The 18158-nt window shown below is 44.1% G+C and overlaps 1 protein-coding gene and 1 pseudogene across 8 annotated transcripts in view; both read right to left on the reverse strand.

Annotated features, from left to right (window-relative positions):
- MTO1 (mitochondrial tRNA translation optimization 1) overlaps positions 1-16492 on the reverse strand; it is a 35642-nt gene extending 19150 nt beyond the window's left edge. For all 8 annotated transcript variants that reach the window (XR_012433664.1, XR_012433665.1, XR_012433663.1 and 5 more), the window contains exons 1-7: positions 16159-16492; positions 11812-12011; positions 11614-11731; positions 4151-4440; positions 1071-1183; positions 789-979; positions 114-244 (exon numbers count right to left, since the gene is read on the reverse strand). Coding sequence is in view for 1 of the 8 variants with exons in the window: in XM_045391139.2 (XP_045247074.1) it covers positions 114-244; positions 789-979; positions 1071-1183; positions 4151-4440; positions 11614-11731; positions 11812-12011; positions 16159-16375 (1260 nt within the window). In the remaining 7 variants the exon portion in view is untranslated. The remainder of the gene's footprint in view (positions 1-113; positions 245-788; positions 980-1070; positions 1184-4150; positions 4441-11613; positions 11732-11811; positions 12012-16158) is intronic.
- On the reverse strand, positions 14000-14096 carry LOC123573173 (U6 spliceosomal RNA; annotated as a pseudogene).
- Positions 16493-18158: the final 1666 nt, after the last annotated feature.

An 18158-nucleotide genomic window follows, 5' to 3' on the forward strand; every position in this document is an offset into this window, starting at 1 on the left:
GACTGTACCACTGCACTCCAGCCTGGGCGACAGAGCAAGACTCTGTCTCAAAAAAAAAAAAAAAAAAAAAATTGTCCCTTTCAGTTTACATTAACATTTTAACAACTTCTTACTTGAGCTGCAGCTTCTTCATAACCAGTGGTGCCATTGATCTGTCCAGCAAAGAAGAGTCGTTGAACCAAGTGAGTCTCCAGGGAAGGAGTGATCTGACGGGGATCTAAGTAATCATACTGAACACCGTAGCCTGACAAAGAATAAAGACATTAAATAAGTAAATACAGAGCTGGATTTGCTCAAGGTAGACATGCAAGCATTACCCTTAAATGCCCTTTAAAAACAGACTATTTAGGTCGGGAGCAGTGGCTCACACCTGTAATCCCAGCACTTTGGGAGGCTGAGGTGGGTGGATCACCTGAAGTCGGGAGTTCGAGACCAGCCTGACCAACATGGAGAAACTCTGTCTCTACTAAAAATACAAAATTAGTCAGGCATGGTGATACATGCCTATAATCCCAGCTACTCAGGGGGCTGAGGCAGGAGAATCACTTGAACTGGGAGGGAGAGGTTGTGGTGAGGCGAGATCGTGCCATTGCACTCCATCCTGGGCAACAAGAGCAAAACTCCATCTCAAAACAAACAAACAAACAAAAACCAGCCTATTTAAAACATACAGGTGTTGGGCTTCATCTTCTGAGGCTCTGAGCAACAATGACTGTAGCTAAGGCCCCCTTACTGACCATTAAAACAATGCCGACTTTATACTGAAGGGCAGCTGTGATCCTCTTTACCTGGCTGAATCACTTTAGCTTTCTCCAAGCCTCTGATGCATGTGATCATTTTCTCTTGTAATTCAGTGGGTAGCGTCATAGATAACCCCTGTGGGTAGATAAGGTCAGAATCCATTCCTTCAGGTTCCAACCAAACCTGATGTAGACGGTTTGGAAAACGCAAAACTTTTGATTCAATGGAGGGACAGTATCTAGAACAGAACATTTAAATAAACTTGAAATGAACAAAAGAGGATTGACATCATTTCTTGAAGTAATTGAGCACTGACATTTTGTCCTTACCGAGGTCCTCTTGTTGTTTCCTTAACATGACTATTAAGGTGAAGGTTATTAAGGACAATCTCATCCACTCTAGGGTTGGTGTAAGTCAAGTAACATGGCAGCTGATCTTCTGGCTGAAAAACAGTAACCAGACGCAATACTGATTTGCTTCTCTACTAGTTTCTCTCTTATCCAAATAAATTCCATATGATATGTACTGATTTTAACAGACACTAAACTTGTGCATAATGCCTAGTATTACTTATGAAGTATTCTTGCCAAAAATAAACATCCCAAAAGATGAAGTTAAAATTTAAGCAAACCTCTAAATTTAACCAGTAGTTTAATTTTTTTTTTTTTTTTTTTTTAGATGGAGTCTCACTTTGTTGCCCAGGCTGGAGTGCAGTAGCGTGATCTCAGCTCACTGCAACCTCCGTGTCCCGGGTTCAAGTAATTCTTCTGCCTCAGTCTCCCGAGCAGCTGGGATCACAGGCAGGCACCACTACGCCTGGCTAATTACTGTATTTTTGGTAGAGACAGGGTTTCACCATGTTGGTCAAGCTGGTCTCAAACTCCTGACCTCGGGTGATCCACCTGCCTCAGCCTCCCAAAGTGCTGGGATTACAGGCATGAGTCACCACACGCAGAGCCACCGCGCGCAGCTGAGGGTTAACTTTCAATAGATTGCAGTGAGGTAGTTGCTCTGCTGTGTCTGAAACCCCACCCCAGAAGCAGGTCATATAGGAATGGTTCAGTGTCAGGTTCTCCACAAAAATGCGCTGCATGACGGGCAAGGGGGCAGCTGCCTTTCCAGCAGCACCACCTGATATTGTTTCAAAAAGCTTAATTTAGGCTGGGCATGGTGGCTTACGCCTGTAATCCCAGCATTTTGGCAGGCTGAAGGTGGATCACCTCAGGTCAAGAGTTTGAGACCAGTCGGGTGCAGTGGCTCACGCCTATAATGCCAACACTTTGGGAGGCTGAGGCGGGCAGATCACCTGAGGTCGGGAGTTCGTGACCAGCCTGACCAACATGGAGAAAACCCATCTCTACTAAAAATACAAAATTAGCCAGATGTGGTGGCGCATACCTGTAATCCCAGCTACTCAAGAAGCTGAGGAGGGAGAATCGCTTGACCCTGGGAGGTGGACGTTGCAGTGAGCCGAGATCGCGCTGTTGCACTCCATCCTGGACAACAAGAGTGAAATGCCGTCTCGGAAAAAAAAGAGTTCAAGACCAGCCTGATCAACATGGTGAAACCCTGTCTCTACTAAAAATATAAAAACAAATTAGCCGGGCATGGCGGTGGGCACCTGTAATCCCAGCTACTAGGAAGGCTGAGGCAGGAGCATCACTTGAACCCAAGGGGCAGAGGCTGCAGTGAGCTGAGATCGCCCTATTGTACCACAGCCTGGGCAACAAGACTGAATCTCCATCTCAAAAAAACAAAACAAAACAAAAAATGCTTATTTGATCAGGCACGGTGGCTCATGCCTATAATCCCAGCACTTTGAGAGGCTAAGGTAGGTGGATGGCTTAAGCCCAAAAGTACGAGACCAGCCTGGATAATATGGCGAGACCCTGTCTCTATTAAAAATAATAATAAATGAAAAAAAATTTTTTTTGAATAAAAGCTTAATTTACAAAATATATAAGGTTATAAAAGTAATGAAATTTAAGATTTGCCAGGCACTGTGGCTCACGCCTGTAATGCTAGCACTTTGGGAGGCTGAGGAGGGCGGATCACCTGGATCACCTGAGGTCATGAGTTCAAGACCAGTCTGGCTGGTCTGGCAAAACCCCGTCTCTATTAAAAATACAAAAATTAGCCAGTGTGGTGGCAGGAGCCTGTAATCCCAGCTACTCAAGAGGCTGAGGCAAGAGAATTGCTTGAACCTGGGAGGCGGAGGTTGCAGCAAGTCGAGATCGCACCATTGCACTCCAGCCTGGGCAACAATGGCAAAACTCTGTCTCAAAAAAAAGAAAAAAAAAAAGTCGGGCACAGTGGCTCATACCTGCAATCTTAGCACCAGCACTTTGGGAGGTTGAGGCAGGCGGATCACCTGAGGTCAGGAGTTCAAAACCAGTCTGGCCAACATGGTGAAACCCCGTCTCTACAAAACTATAAAAATTAGCTGGGCATGATGGCAGGTGCCTGCAATCGCAGCTACTAGGGAGGCTGAGGTGGGAGAATCGCTTGAACCCAGGATGCGGAGATTGCAGTGAGTCAAGATTTCGCCACTGCATTCCAGCAGGGTGACAGAGTGAGACGGTCTCAAAAAAAAAAAAAGAATTTACGATTTATGGGGAAATACCCAATTAGCCAAGTTAGCCAATCCCTTTTAGATAGATTACTTCTTTAGGCTGAGCGCAGTGGCTCATGCCTATAATCCCAGCACTTTGAGAGGCTTAAATGGGTGGATCACGAGGTCAGGAGTTTGAGACCAGCCTGGCCAATATGGTGAAACCCCATCTCTACTAAAAATATAAAAATTAGCTGGGCATGGTGGCGCACACCTGTATACTCGGGAGGCTGAGGCAGAAGAATTGCTTGAACCCAGGAGGCAGATGTTGCAGTGAGCTGAGATCATGCCACTGCTCTCCAGTCTAGGTGACAGAGCAAGTCTCCATCTCAAAAAAAAAAAAAAGGATTGCTTATTTGGCTGGGTTCGGTGGTTTACACCTGTAATCCTAGCACTTTGGGAGGCCAAGGTGGGTAGACCCTTTGAGCCCAGGAGTACAAGACCAGCCTGGGCAACATAGTGAGACCCCATTTCTCAAAAAAATTTTAAAAATTAGCCAGGCACAATGGCTCACGCCTATGGTCTCAGTTACTCGAGGGGGTTGAGGTGGGAGGATCACTTGATCCCAGGAGGTCAAGGCTGTAGTGACCCATAATTGTACCACTGCACTCCAGCCTGGGTGACAAGGTGAGACCCTATCTCAAAAAAAAAAAAAAAAAAAATCACTTTTTTGCACTATAAGCAATAGTGCTATAAAGTGAACTACTGCCAAAAAAAAAAAAAAAAAAAAAGTTACAATACTTCCTGCTGTGAATAGCCAATATCAGCTGTAAGCCAGGTTTTCATAAAGTATCTTACCTTAATCCATACTGTCTCATTGGTAAAGCTGAATGGTACGGATGGATTGTCCGGTGTCTGCTTGTTTAGAATACTGAAATTAATGGAGTCTTTGGCAATTCGGGGTGGAGTCCCAGTCTTCAACCTTCCCACCACAAACCCTAACTTCTCCAGCGTCTGAGCCAATCCTATAGAAGGCTGATCCCCTAAACGTCCTGCTGGATGCATCTCCAATCCAATTACAATCATGCCTCTCAGAAATGTCCCAGTAGTCAGAATCACACTCTCTGCATATACTGTGCTTCCATCCACTAAATAACAAGAAAAAAGAATAAAGTCATTATCTATCTATCTATCTATCTGTATATCTATCTTTTTTTTTATTATTATACTTTAAGTTCTAGGGTACATGTGGATAACATGCAGGTTTGTTACATATGTATACCTGTGCCATGTTGGCGTGCTGCACCCATCAACTCGTCAGCACCCATCAACTCGTCAGTTATACCTGATGTAAATGACGAGTTGATGGGTGCTATCTATCTATCTATCTATCTATCTGAGACGAAGACTTGCTCTATCGCCAGGCTGGAGTGCAGGGGTGCAATCTCGGCTCACTGAAACCTCCGCCTCCTGTGTTCTCCTGCCTCAGCCTCCCAAGTAGCTGAGATTACAGGCACGTGCCACCACGCTCAGCTAGTTTTGTATTTTTAGTAGAGATGGGGTTTCTCCATGTTGGTCAGGCTGGTCTTGAACTCCCGACCTCAGGTGATCCACCCACCTCAGCCTCCCAAAGTGCTGGGATTACAGGCGTGAGCCACCGCACCCGGCCTAAAGTCATTTTTCAATTGTTACCATGGATAAAAATGGAATGTGATTATTTTTTTATTAGAACTACAGAAAAACTATCAGTCTTTAGAAACTTGAGAATCATATTTAATATTTTTGTTTTTTCAAGCCATATCGACATATAACAGACACATAAAAAAACTGCATATATTTAGAGCATGCAACATGGTGTTCTGATACAAGTATACCTTCTGTGATGATACCCATAATCAAGCTAATTAATATAACCATCAGCTCACATAGTTACACATTTTGTTTGTGTGGTGAGAACACTCACGATTTGCTCCCTTAGCAAATTTCAAGTATATCATACATTATTATTAACTACAGTTACCATACTGCTCACTAGATTGCTAGAACTTATTCAACACTTACAGCTGAAAATGTGTAAACTGTGAGCAGTATCTTCCCATTTCCCATACCCCAGACAAAGCATTTTAAATGAGTCAGAAGGCTACATGTATCAATCTCAATCTAAGCAATGTAGGAGAGAGAATACAATGTGTTATCACCAATTCACATGTACCTAAAATCCTATCAACACTAAAAAGTCTCAATTAATTTAAAAAATTAATTAATTTTAGCCTTCAGGTAAATATGGCATATAACCTCACATTTTTTCTCCCTTCTAAAACTCAAAGAAAATCCAATAGGGGAATAAAAAAGGTATAAAACCAAAAGGACAAGTAATGAAAAAGAACCAGTCAGAACACGAGAAATTTCAATATATTTTTGAAAGATAGAAAATGGTTAAAAGAATGGTAACTCACCTAGCAGAGAGGAGACAGCTATAACTTAAGTATTAATATCTGAAGAGAAGATATCAATGAGATGAACAAATTTGCCCTGCAAAGGCTCAGAAATTGGAGAACTGAGAATAAGAACTGACGAGGAATGTAGAAACGAAACTTGAGTCAGAAAATAAAATAAACAGCTGACATTTGCACATTAAGGTTTTGTTCTCAGATAGCTCTACCTTACAGTAAAATGGAGGTTTATTCTTCAGGTAATGGGGACTTTTTGTTTAATGGGTACAGAATTTTAATTTGGGATGATGAAAAAGTTCAAGAGACAACTGGTGGAGATCAGTGCACAATACTGTCAATGTACTTAATAGTACTGAATTGTACACTTAAAAATGGTTAAAACGGTACATTTTATGGTTTGTATATTTTACCTCAAAAAATTGTTACTGTTGGGCCTACAAAATATGGACAGGGTCACAAAATAGCATTTAAAGATATTAAATTAAATTGGCCAGGCGCAGTGGCTCATGACTATAGCACCAACATTTTGAGAGACTGGGGCAGGAAGATCACTTCAGCCCAGGGGTTCAACACCAGTCCTGGCAACATAGTGAGACTCCCATCTCTACAAAATAATAGTAATAATAATAAATCAGCCAGAGGTGGTGACACATGCTTGTGGTCCCAGCTGCACAGGAGGCTGAGGCAGGACGATCACTTGGGCCCAGGTGGTCGAGGCTACGGTGAGCCGTGATCATGCCACTGCACTCCAGCCTAAGCAATAGGGCAAGAACTTGTCTCAAAAATAAATAAATAAACAATTTAAGGGTATAAACTTAAATACTAATAAAAACAATATAACCATTAAATCTGGAAAATAAAGAAAGTGGGAGGAGAAAAAGAAATGAAAGCAAAATTAGTAATTGTTACTTGAGGGAAGTCAGTGAGCATATTATATTATATATAAAATCATAGCTTTTAAGGTAACCATCAGAACAAACCCACAAACTTAAAAAATAAAATAAAAAGCATGGTCTCCAAAAGCAAAGCAAACAAAGATTAAGGTTTTTTTAAAAAAAAAGTACAGAGAACAGTGTGTTTGTGTATATTATGCTATGATTTGAGAAAACAATAAAAAATATGTATACATATGCATGAAGACATGTACATATGCCTAGGTAGAAAGACTACACAAGAGATTAACAAAGCAATGCTCCTGAGAAAGAAAACTGGCTGGTTGAGGGGACAAAGTGAAGGAGACAGACCATCTTTTTTTCCTTTTGAGATAGACTCTTGCTCTCACCCAGGCTGGAATGTAGTAGTGAGATCTCAGCTCATTGCAACATCCACCTTCCAGGTTCCAGTGATTCTCCTGCCTCAGCCTCCTGAGTAGCTGGGACTACAGGTGTGAGCCATCATGGCTGGCTCATTTTTGTATTTTTAGTAGAGACAAGTTTCACCATGTTGGCCAGACTAGTCTCAAACTCCCAACCTCAGATGATCCACCTGCCTCAGCCTCCCAAAGTGCTGGGATTACAGGTGTGAGCTACAACGCCCAGCTAAGACAGACTATCTTTTCACTCTATATGCTTTTTGTAGCTTTTAAGTTGTTTGCCCTAAGTATGTATTTCCCAATCAAGAAAATTAATTAATCTATAATAAAAATGAAAATGGGAATTAAGATATGTATTTTAAAAGATGACACTCCCAGGCTGGGCATGGTAGCTCATGCTTGCAATCCCAGCACTTTGGGAGGCCGAGGTGGGCATACCACGAGGTCAGGAGATGGAGACCATCCTGGCTAACGCGGTGAAACCCTGTCTCTACTAAAAATACAAAAAATTAGCCAGGCATGGTGGCACGCGCCTGTAGTCCCAGCTACTCGAGAGGCTGAGGCAGGAGAATCGCTTGAACCCAGGGGACAGAGGTTGCAGTAAGCTGAGATCGCACCACTGCACTCCAGCCTGGGCTACACAGCAAGACTCTGTCTCAAAAATAAATTAAAAATTAAAATAGCCGGGCGCGGTGGCTCAAGCCTGTAATCCCAGCACTTTGGGAGGCCGAGACGGGCGGATCACGAGGTCAGGAGATCGAGACCATCCTGGCTGACACGGTGAAACCCCGTCTCTACTAAAAAATACAAAAAAAACTAGCCGGGCGAGGTGGCGGGCGCCTGTAGTCCCAGCTACTGGGGAGGCTGAGGCAGGAGAATTGCGTGAACCCGGGAGGCGGAGCCTGCAGTGAGCTGAGATCCGGCCACTGCACTCCAGCCTGGGCGGCAGAGCGAGACTCCGTCTCAAAAAAAAAAAAAAAAAAAAAATTAAAATAAATAAAAATAAAATAAAATAAAAGATGACACTCCCTGGCACAGCCTCTCTTACCATTTTGTTCCCAAAATGCTAGTGGGCAGCCGTATTATTCTCTTAGGTGGAAAATTGATTCTTCTGAGAACTAACAGACATTGATATTTGAGAATTCACCAGTCCAAAAGGCTGGTTCAAGTCTTTTCTTTTTTTTTTTTTTGAGACGGAGTTTCGCTCTTGTTGCCCAGGCTGGAGTGCAGTGGCACTATCACGGGTTACTACAACCTGCACCTCCAGGGTTCAAGTGGTTCTCCTGCCTCAGCCTCCCGAGTGGCTGGGATTACAGGCATGCGCCACCACACCTGAGTAATTTTGTATTTTTATAGAGACAGGGTTTCTCCATGTTGGTCAGGCTGGTCTCAAACTCCCAACCTCAGGTGATCCACCCACCTCAGCCTCCTAAAGTGCTAGGATTACAGGCACGAGCCACTGCGCCCGGCAGTTCAAGTTTTAATCACCTCCAGAATTAGCCAGGCAATAAAATTGTGCACACATAAATCCTCCAGTCAGTGTTTTAGTGCCTTATTTATTTATTTAGAGACGGAGTCTCACTCTTGTTGCCCAGGCTGGAGTGCAGTGGCACTATCTTGGCTCACTGCAACCTCCGCCTCCTGGGTTCAAGTGATTCTCCTGCCTCAGCCTGCCTCTTGAGTAGCTGGAATTACAGGTGCATGCCACCACACCCAGCTAATTTTGTATTTTTAGTAGAGACAGGTTCATCACGTTGGCCAGGCTAGTCTCGAACTCCTGACCTCAGGTGATCCGCCCACCTCGACCTCCCAAAGTGCTGGGATTACAGGCGTGAGCCCCCGTGCCCGGCCTAGTGGTTCATTTAAAAATATAACAGGCTGGGCATGGTGGCTCATGCCTATAATCCCAATACTTTGGGTGATTGAGGTGGGAGGACACTTGAGCCTAGGAGTTCAAGACCAGCCTAGGCAACATAGGGAGGCAACATAGGGAGATCCCACATCTCCAAAAAAATTAAAAATAAGCTGGGTGTGGTGGTGTACATGTATAGTCCCAGCTACTTGGGAGATTAAAGTGGGAGGATCACCTCTGGAAGGTGGAGGCTGCAGTGAGCCATCATAGTGCCACTGCACTCCAACCGGGGTGACAGAGTAAGACCCTGTCTCCAAAACCAAAAACGCAAAAAAGTAAACAGAAAACCAAAGTTCACTAGATATTTAAAGGAAGTTGTGTACATGAAAGAGAGCAGCCCAAACACATAAACAGAAGTAAAAAATCGAGAAGGCCAGGCGTGGTGGCTCACATCTATAATACCACCACTTTGGGAGGTGGAGGTAGACGGATCACTTGAGGTCAGGAGTTCGAGACCAGACTGGCCAATATGGTGAAACCTTGTCTCCACTAAAAACACAAAAATTAGCTGGGCATGGTTGCTGGTGTCTGTAATCCCATCTACTTGGGAGGCTGAGGCAGGAGAATTGCTTGAACCCAGGAGATGGAGGTTGCAGTGAGCCAAGATTGTACCACTGCACTCCAGCCTGGGTGACAGAGTAAGACTGTCTCAATAAATAAGTAAATAAATAAATAAATAAAATACAACAATTATTAACTCAAGGCAAAACCAAGTATATGAAAGGGACAAACATAATACACTTCTGTGCAGTAAACAATACTTAGTCAACAATGTAAATACTATCAACCAAAAATTATGGTATAATTATATTAGAAGGAGAAAGGGAAGGAAAGTTGGATATTAAAGAGAATTACCATAATAATAAGTTAATAGGCTGGGCACAGTGGCTCACGCCTATGATCCCAGCACTTTCGGACACTGAGGCGGGCAGATCGTTTGAGTTCAGGAGTTCAAGACCAGCCTGACCAATATGGTGAAACCCTGTCTCTACTGAAAATACAAAAAATTAGGCGGGCATGGTGGCAGGCGCCTGTAATCCCAGCTACTTGGGAGGTTGAGGCAGGAGAATCGCTTGAACCTGGGAGGGGAACGTTGCAGTGAGCTGAGATGGTACCACTGCACTCCAGCCTGGGCGACAGAGCCAGATTCCGTCTCAAAAAATGTTAATAGATGGCTGGGTGCGGTGGCTCACGGCTGTAATCCCAGCACTTTGGGAGGGCAAGGTGGCTGGATCACGAGGTCAGGAGATCGAGACTATTCTGGCCAACGTGGTGAAACCCCATCTCTACTAAAAATACAAAAATTAGCTGGGCATGGTGGTACATGCCTATAGTCCCAGCTACTCAGGAGGCTGAGGCAGAATCGTTTGAACCCGTGAGGCGGAGGTTGCAGTGAGCCAATATCGCACCACTGCATTCCAGCCCAGCACAGTGAGACTCCGTCTCAAAAAAAAAAAAGTTAATATATAAAGTCTAGAACTGTAAATTAGGAAGTAAAAGCATAAGCCTGCTTTTTAGACATATGGAAGTATATATAAGTGACAACTAAAAAAGTTGAAGTGTCTGTCTCCGGTGAAGTAGATGGTTGTTTTCCCACATAAATTTCAAAATTTCTTATCTATTTATTTATTTATTTATTTATTTTGAGACAGAGTTTCGCTCTTGTTGCCCAGGCTGGAGAGCAATGGTATGATCTCAGCTCACCGCAACCTCCGCCTCCTGGGTTCACGCGATTCTCTGGCCTCAGCCTCCTGAGTAGCTGAGATTTCAGGCATGTGCTACCACACCTGGCTAATTTTGTAGTTTTAGTAGAGACATGTTTCTCCATGTTGTTCACGCTAGTCTTGAACTCCCAACCTTAGGCGATCTGCCCGCCTCAGCCTCCCAAAGTGTTGGGATTACAGGAATGAGCCACTACACCCAGACTTATTTTTTATTTATTTTTTTGACACAGGGTCTCACTCTGTTGCCCAGGCTGGAGTGCAGCAGCACAATCACAGCTCACTGAAGTCTCAACCTCCTGGGCTCAAGCAATCCTCCCACTTCAGCTACTTGAGTAGCTGCGACTACAGGCACCTGCTACAACACCGGCTAATTTTTGTATTTTTTTGTAGATATGGGGGTTTTGCCATCTTGCTAAGGCTGGTCTCAAACTCCTGGGCTCAAACAATCCACCTACCTCAGCCTCCCAAAGTGCTAGGATTACAGGCATAAGCCACCATGCCCACACCCTTTAAATATTTTAAGAAAAAATTATATGCATGATTTGATAAAAAATATATAACTGTTTTACATAAAAATATATATAAGCTGTTAAAATATTAATTTTTGAAAAAATTAAAGTCAGAACCAGAAAAAACAGAAATTACAATAGATGGGGAGAGAGGGAGACATAAATATGCAGATTATAAAGTTCTACACTAAGATGGAACATGGTACTTACTGATGAGCCTAGAATTTGAGCATCATAAATGTCAAGGTGAAAAGAGAAACGTATTTATTTATACAGTTTTCCTCATCCAGGTAGAGAAAATGCAACAAGTTCCTTGAATAAGCAACATATCTCCATACTTAGCTCTAAAATAAATTTATCACATGGAATATGATATGCTGTTATCACACACCATCTATAACCAATACGTACCCAAAACAACCCCACTGACACGGCATTTCCCAGTGTGTTCAGGCTCTGGTTCTGTAAGAATAAGATCTTCTACAGCTCCCTCCTGAACAGTAAGCAGTGGTGTATTCAAGATTTCTTTCTGTCAAAAGAAAATATCAGTTGAAACATGGTAATTAAACAATCACTATAATCTTTCCTGTGCTCATGCCCTATTCTTACCTGCATGTTCTGTTTATAGAGTTTCCTATCAATCTGAGCTCTCAGACCCCACACAGCCGGTCCCTTACGCCGGTTTAAAACTTTATAATGTACACCAGACTGGTCACAGATGCGAGAACACAGGCCATCCAAGGCATCTACTTCCCTCATTAAATGTCCCTTTCCGATGCCACCAAAGGAAGGATTACATGACATCTGACCTAAAGAGAATAAACAAAATAAATATATGAGCACTTTGTACATAGTGACTACTTAATAAGAAAATATTTATACAGGTGACTATAATCATCTCATACGATAAAAAACAGAAAACGTGAAAGATATACTACAAAGAAAATCCCAAAGACCCAATGGGATGCAGAAGTGTCCAGGGCAATCTGGATGACAAACCACTTTCTGAACTTCCTTTTGTTTTTTTTTTAAGATGGAGTATCATTCTGTTACCCAGGCTGGAGTGCAGTGGTGCAGTCCCGGCTCACTGCAACCTCTGCCTCCCGGGTTCAAGCAATTCTCCTGCCTCAGCCTCCTGAGTAGCTGGGATTACAGGTGTCCGGCACCATGCCCGGCTAATTTTTGTATTTTTGGTAGAGACAGGTTTCACCATGTTGACCAGGCTGGTCTCAAACTCCTGACCTCAGGTGATCTGCCCACCTCAAGTGATCTGCCCACCTCAGCCTCCCAAAGTGCTGGGATTACAGGGCTGAGCAACTGCGCCCGGCCTGAACTTTCTTTTGAATCTCTTCCTTGATGCATATTTTTACTGTTTCACTAGGTTGCCTTTTCCTTTCAAATTATGCAACAAGTTCCTTACCCCATGAAACCTTTCTAAATCAAGTACACTTGGTTTTTTAATTTTTTGTTCTTTTTTGATACAGCACCAGAGGAATCTACCAAATCAAGCACACTTGTAAGAAGTCCCTAGTCCTTCAACATAAATAAGGACAAAAATAAATAAAGAAATAATAAAAAACAGAGTCGGGTGTGGTGGCTCACACCTGTAATCCTAGCACTCTGGGAGGCCAAGGAGTGTGGATTGCTGGAGCTCAGGAGTTTGAGACCACCCTGGGCAACACAGTGAAACCCCATCTCTACTAAAATACAAAAATTTAGCCAGGCGTAGCACTTTGCGCCTGTAAACCCAGCTACTTGGGAAGCTGAGACAAAAGAATCACTTGAACCTGGGAGGCAGAGGTTGCAGTGAGCCAAGGTGGCACCATCACACTCTAGTCTAGGTGACAGAGTGAGACTCTGTCTCAAAAAAAAAAAAAAAAGAAAAGAAAAAAAAAAAAGAAGAAGCCCCTTGGGCACTGGTTGAGCTACAACCAATTATGTCTTCCATAAATGCCATCTGATACTTTCTTTTTGCACTTACTGTGCAGAATTAAATATAATTAAATTACAAATTTCTTGAGAGTGAAGACCATATTTTATACCTTTCCCTTACATTTACCCAGTCTTACTTGGAGGTCTAAACCCATGTGGTTACCTCAAAAGTTTTGGGAGGTGAAGGGATGGGCAAGTTGTGTCAACATCCACACATCCACTGCCATCACATCAAGAATCAAGACCTCCAAAAGTTAATATTATTATTTTTTTTGAGACACAGTTTCGCTCTTGGCACCCAGGCTGGAGTGCAATGGCATGATCTCAGCTCACTGCAACCTCCACCTCCCGGGTTCAAGTGATTCTCCTACCTCAGCCTCCCGAGTAGCTGGGATTACAGGCACATGCCACCACGCCTGGCTAATTTTGTATTTTTCATAGAGACAGGGTTTCTCCATGTTGGTCAGGCTGGTCTCAAACTCCTGACCTCAGGTGATCTGCTCGCCTTGGCCTCTCAAACTGCTGGGATTACAGGCATGAGCCGCGGCGCCCAGCCAAGACCTCCAAAAGTTTTAATGGTCTTCACAGGGAGACTGGATAGCACTGTGATGATGAGCATGAAGTGTCATTATGAGGAGTGTGAAAGAGATCTGGCTCAATTTCTAGACCTACCACTTATGAGCTCTGTGATCATGGCAAGTTACCTAACATACCTTAGTCTCTCTACTGTAAAAACAGGAATGACAGCTGTGGTAGATTATTTTCCTCCTCCTTCCTTTAAAATAGAAGACTCCTGGGCTCCTCAAATGCTGGGATTACAAGCGTGAGTAATCACCCCGGCCTAGGTCTTTATTTTATTATTTTTTAAAATATAGAACGCTTCACAAATTTGTGCATCATCCTTGTGCAGGGGCTATGTTAATCTCTATATCATTCCAACTTTATGTGTTGCCAAAGCAAGCACTAGATCTTTATTTTTTAAAAATATAAACAATAGGTTTATATTGTTTAAAAATATAAACAATAATTATATAATTATATTAAATAATAATGTAATAATAATAAATCGTTTATTAAGCGGTTCTTGTGTTTTTATTTTTAAAAAATCATTTACAGACGACTATGTTGCCCAGGCTGGAGTGCAGTGACTACTCAGGCACGATCATTGCACATTACAGGCTTCACTTTCTGGACTCAAGAACTTTTCCTAGGCCGGGCGCGGTGGCTCAAGCCTGTAATCCCAGCACTTTGGGAGGCCGAGACGGGCGGATCACGAGGTCAGGAGTTCGAGACCATCCTGGCTAACACGGTGAAACTCCGTCTCTACTAAAAAATACAAAAAACTAGCCGGGCGAGGTGGTGGGCGCCTGTAGTCCCGGCTACTCGGGAGGCTGAGGCAGGAGAATGGCGTAAAAACCCGGGAAGCAGAGCTTGCAGTGAGCTGAGATCCGGCCACTGCACTCCAGCCTGGGCGACACAGCGAGACTCTGTCTCAAAAAAAAAAAAAAAAAAAAAAAAAGAACTTTTCCTGCCTCTGCCTAAACAGTAGCTGGGATTGCAGGTGCACAGCACCCTGCCCAGCCTGATCTTTATGTTTCTGTCAAGATTTTGTGACGCCCTTTTGAAGAACCATGCTACTTTTTTTTTTTTTTTTTTTTTGAGACAATCTCGCATTGTTGCCCAGGCTCCAGTGTAGTAGTTCCATCTCAGCTCACTGCAAGTTCCACCTCGCGGGTTCATGCCATTCTCCTGCCTCAGCCTCCCGAGTAGCTGGGATTACAGGCACCCACCACTACGCCTGGCTAATTTTTTTTTCTTCTTTGTATCCTGTAGAGCCAGGATGGTCTAGATCTCCTGACCTTGTGATCCGCCCGCCTCGGCCTCCCAAAGTGCTGGGATTACAGGCATGAGCCACCGCGCCCGGCACCATGCTACCTTTTGCATCCTATATTCCTTCTGGGTTGTTGTCCCTGGATTTTGTGCTTAGTACTGGACAGTACTTTTTTTGCTCTAATGGGTAATTGTTGGATGACCATTCTGTAGCATCATGATAGATACTAGCTAAAACATCAACTTGTAAATTATATATGTCTCTGTCTTTCCTCCTGCCTTTTGCTTAGGAGCAAGCAGTAACTAGAATATTGTTTTGTAAAAGTTGTGAATAAATCACGTATTTATTCCTGAAATCCTTCTTTAAAATGACAGTTCAGCTCATAACTGTGAAGAAATTTATACTATTAACTGCGGTTTTGTGGGTGGGGGAGAGGAGGCTATATGATTTCCTAAAAGATTATACTTTTCTCATTATACATTTAAGTGGGTTTTTTTGTTGTTGTTTTGTTGTTGTTGTTGTTTTTGAGATAGAGTTTTGCTGTTGTTGACCAGGCTAGAGTGCAGTGGCGCGATCTTGGCTCACGGCAACCTCCACCTCCCGGGTTCAGGTGATTTCCTGCCTCAGCCTCCCAAGTAGCTGGCATTAGAGGAGCCCGCTACCACACCCAGCTAATTTTTTTGTATTTTTTTTTTTTTTTAGTAGAGATGGGGTTTCATCATGCTGGCCAGGCTGGTCTCGAACTCATGACTTCAGGTGATCCACCCGTCTCAGCCTCCCAAAGTGCTGGGATTAAAGAAGTGAGCCACTGCGCCTGGCCATAAACGATTGTTAATAATGTTAATTCACCCTTTATCTGGAGTAACATAGTAAAAGGTAAACGCAGCAATGAACCAAGAAGCTACCAGCGAGTATTCTTGAAGTTTCTCACTTTCCCAAGGCACGGACCCCGAACCCCAACCTCCCACAAGGGACTACTGTCAGCAGCAGCATAATCTATGGTTCGCAGAATAGACTAATCCAGAGTTGTGGCCTGGCCTGCCTGATCCTTGCGAGACACTGACCGAGGCTGAAACCACAGAAGGTAGAATTCTCACTAGCTTTAAGGGAGGGTCCCCCACTTCAGACCCAAGGAGGCGGGAAGGAAGCAGCCTGCGTCCCACGCCAGGATCCACAGCACCCGCGCTCCTCACCGATCGTGTCCACGCGGTGAGTGAGGAGCAGAGTCCGAGAGCCGCACCGAGCTGCGGCGGTGGCTGCCTCAGTCCCGGCATGTCCTCCACCAATGACTATCACGTCGAAATGCGGAGTCCGGGGCGCCGCGCTGTCACTGCTCAACCGTACCAATGGAAACTGCTGCTTGGTGAAGGAAGCCGCGACCCAACGGCCACAGCCTCGTAAGTAGAACATGCTGGGAGAAAATCTATCTGACTTTGAAGCTGACACGAGTGACGATCAAAAAACCTTACGCAACAAGAGAAAATCTGCAGGGCGCGGCCATCTTGCTTTAATGTCACTGCGTAAGACGTCTACGTCCAGCGTCGCCGGTGATTGGCGGTTTGGAGTTACTTTCCCGGCGAGGGAGATAGGTGATCGCACGGATGCCCGGTTGTGTGTTTTCTTTCCTAGTTCGTGCGGGCTTTTTGATTTCCTGTGGTTCTGGGTTGGGAGCTCCTACTAAAGGTTGTCTTTTGTCCTTTCTCAGACCCTGTAGTCCTTATCGCCAGGTGGTCACCTACGATCAATGAATTTGATCACGTTGCCTTATCAGATCTTTGTGATCTGGCAATCTGATACAATGTCACCTTCTGTTTGTCTATAAAAACTAAGGGCTGAAAATAAGAATAGATTCGGGCTGGGCGCGGTGGCTCACGCCAGTATTCCCGGCACTCTGGGAGGCTGAAGCAGATGGATCACGAGGTCAGGAGATGGAGACCATGCTGGCCAACGTGGTGAAACCCCATCTCTACTTAAAGAAAAAAAAAATTAGCCGGGCTTGGTGGCCTGTGCCTGTAATCCCAGCTACTCAAGAGGCTGAGGCAGGAGAATGGCTTGAACCTGGGAGGCTGAGGTTGCAGTGAGCCAAGATTGCACCACTGCACTGCAGTCTGGGAGACAGAGTGAGACTCCTTCTCAAAAAGAAAAGAAAAGAAAAGAAAAAGAATAGATTCGAAAGGAGTTCAAATACATTTGTGGACCAAAGATTCATGATGGTGCCCAGGTGCGGTGGCTCACACCTGTGATCCTAGCACTTTGGGAGGCCGAGGGGGGCACATTGCCCGAGCTCAGGAGTTTGAGACCAACCTGGGCAACACGGTGAAACCCCATCTCTACTAAAATACAAAAAAAAAAAAAAAAAGAATTAGCCAGGTGTGGCAGCATGCGCCTGTAGTCCCAGCTACTCGGGAGGCTGAGGCAGGAGAATTGCTTGAACCCCTAGGCAGAGGTTGGAGTGAGCTGAGATTGTGCCACTGCACTCCAGCCTGGCGAGGGAGACTCCATCTCAAAAAAAAAAAAAAAAGAGAGATTAATGATGGCCAATTAGAAGAATTGGTCAGTTGGAGGTTAAATGTCCAGCCTTTTGGAATTCACAGCCTTTCTCGATTCACAGCCTTTCTCAGAAAGGAAACGTTTGACTGATTGGAGAATAAAACAAGTGTGGTATTGCGGGATCTGGCCAGCAGCCTGCAATGCAATGGGGCTCTCTCTTCGTTCCCAGTCGGATCAGCAGGTTGAGAAATAATAGACACACACAAGATAGTGAAAGCTGGGTCCAGGGGGGTCACCACCTTCTGATCCCATGATGCCGCCAATGAACTGGATATACCAGCATTTATTATTAAGTTTAGTGAGGGCGGGAGTAGGTTAGTGAGAGATTTAGGGTCCTTTGATTATGAGGTGAGAGAGTCACATGGGGATGAAGTAATTCTTTAACGTAACATCTGTATGCAGAAGTACAGTATACAGAGATAAGAATTTACAATATAGTGTGTGCATCAGTAATTTCTAACAGAGCCTTAAAACAGAAACAGTCTTTCCATAACCTATGATTAGCAAGATATTAATCAGCAGTAACAGTTGCAGCTAAAGCTGGTTACAAACAATCCATAGAAACAGGACGTGAAGCTAGACAACCTGTTAGACCAGAAATTCTCAGAAGGGAGTATGCCTTAACCCCAAAGAGGCCTAGAAG

This window comes from Macaca fascicularis, chromosome 4 (assembly GCF_037993035.2).
Source record: "Macaca fascicularis isolate 582-1 chromosome 4, T2T-MFA8v1.1".
In the NCBI taxonomy this organism is placed as follows: domain Eukaryota; kingdom Metazoa; phylum Chordata; class Mammalia; order Primates; family Cercopithecidae; genus Macaca; species Macaca fascicularis.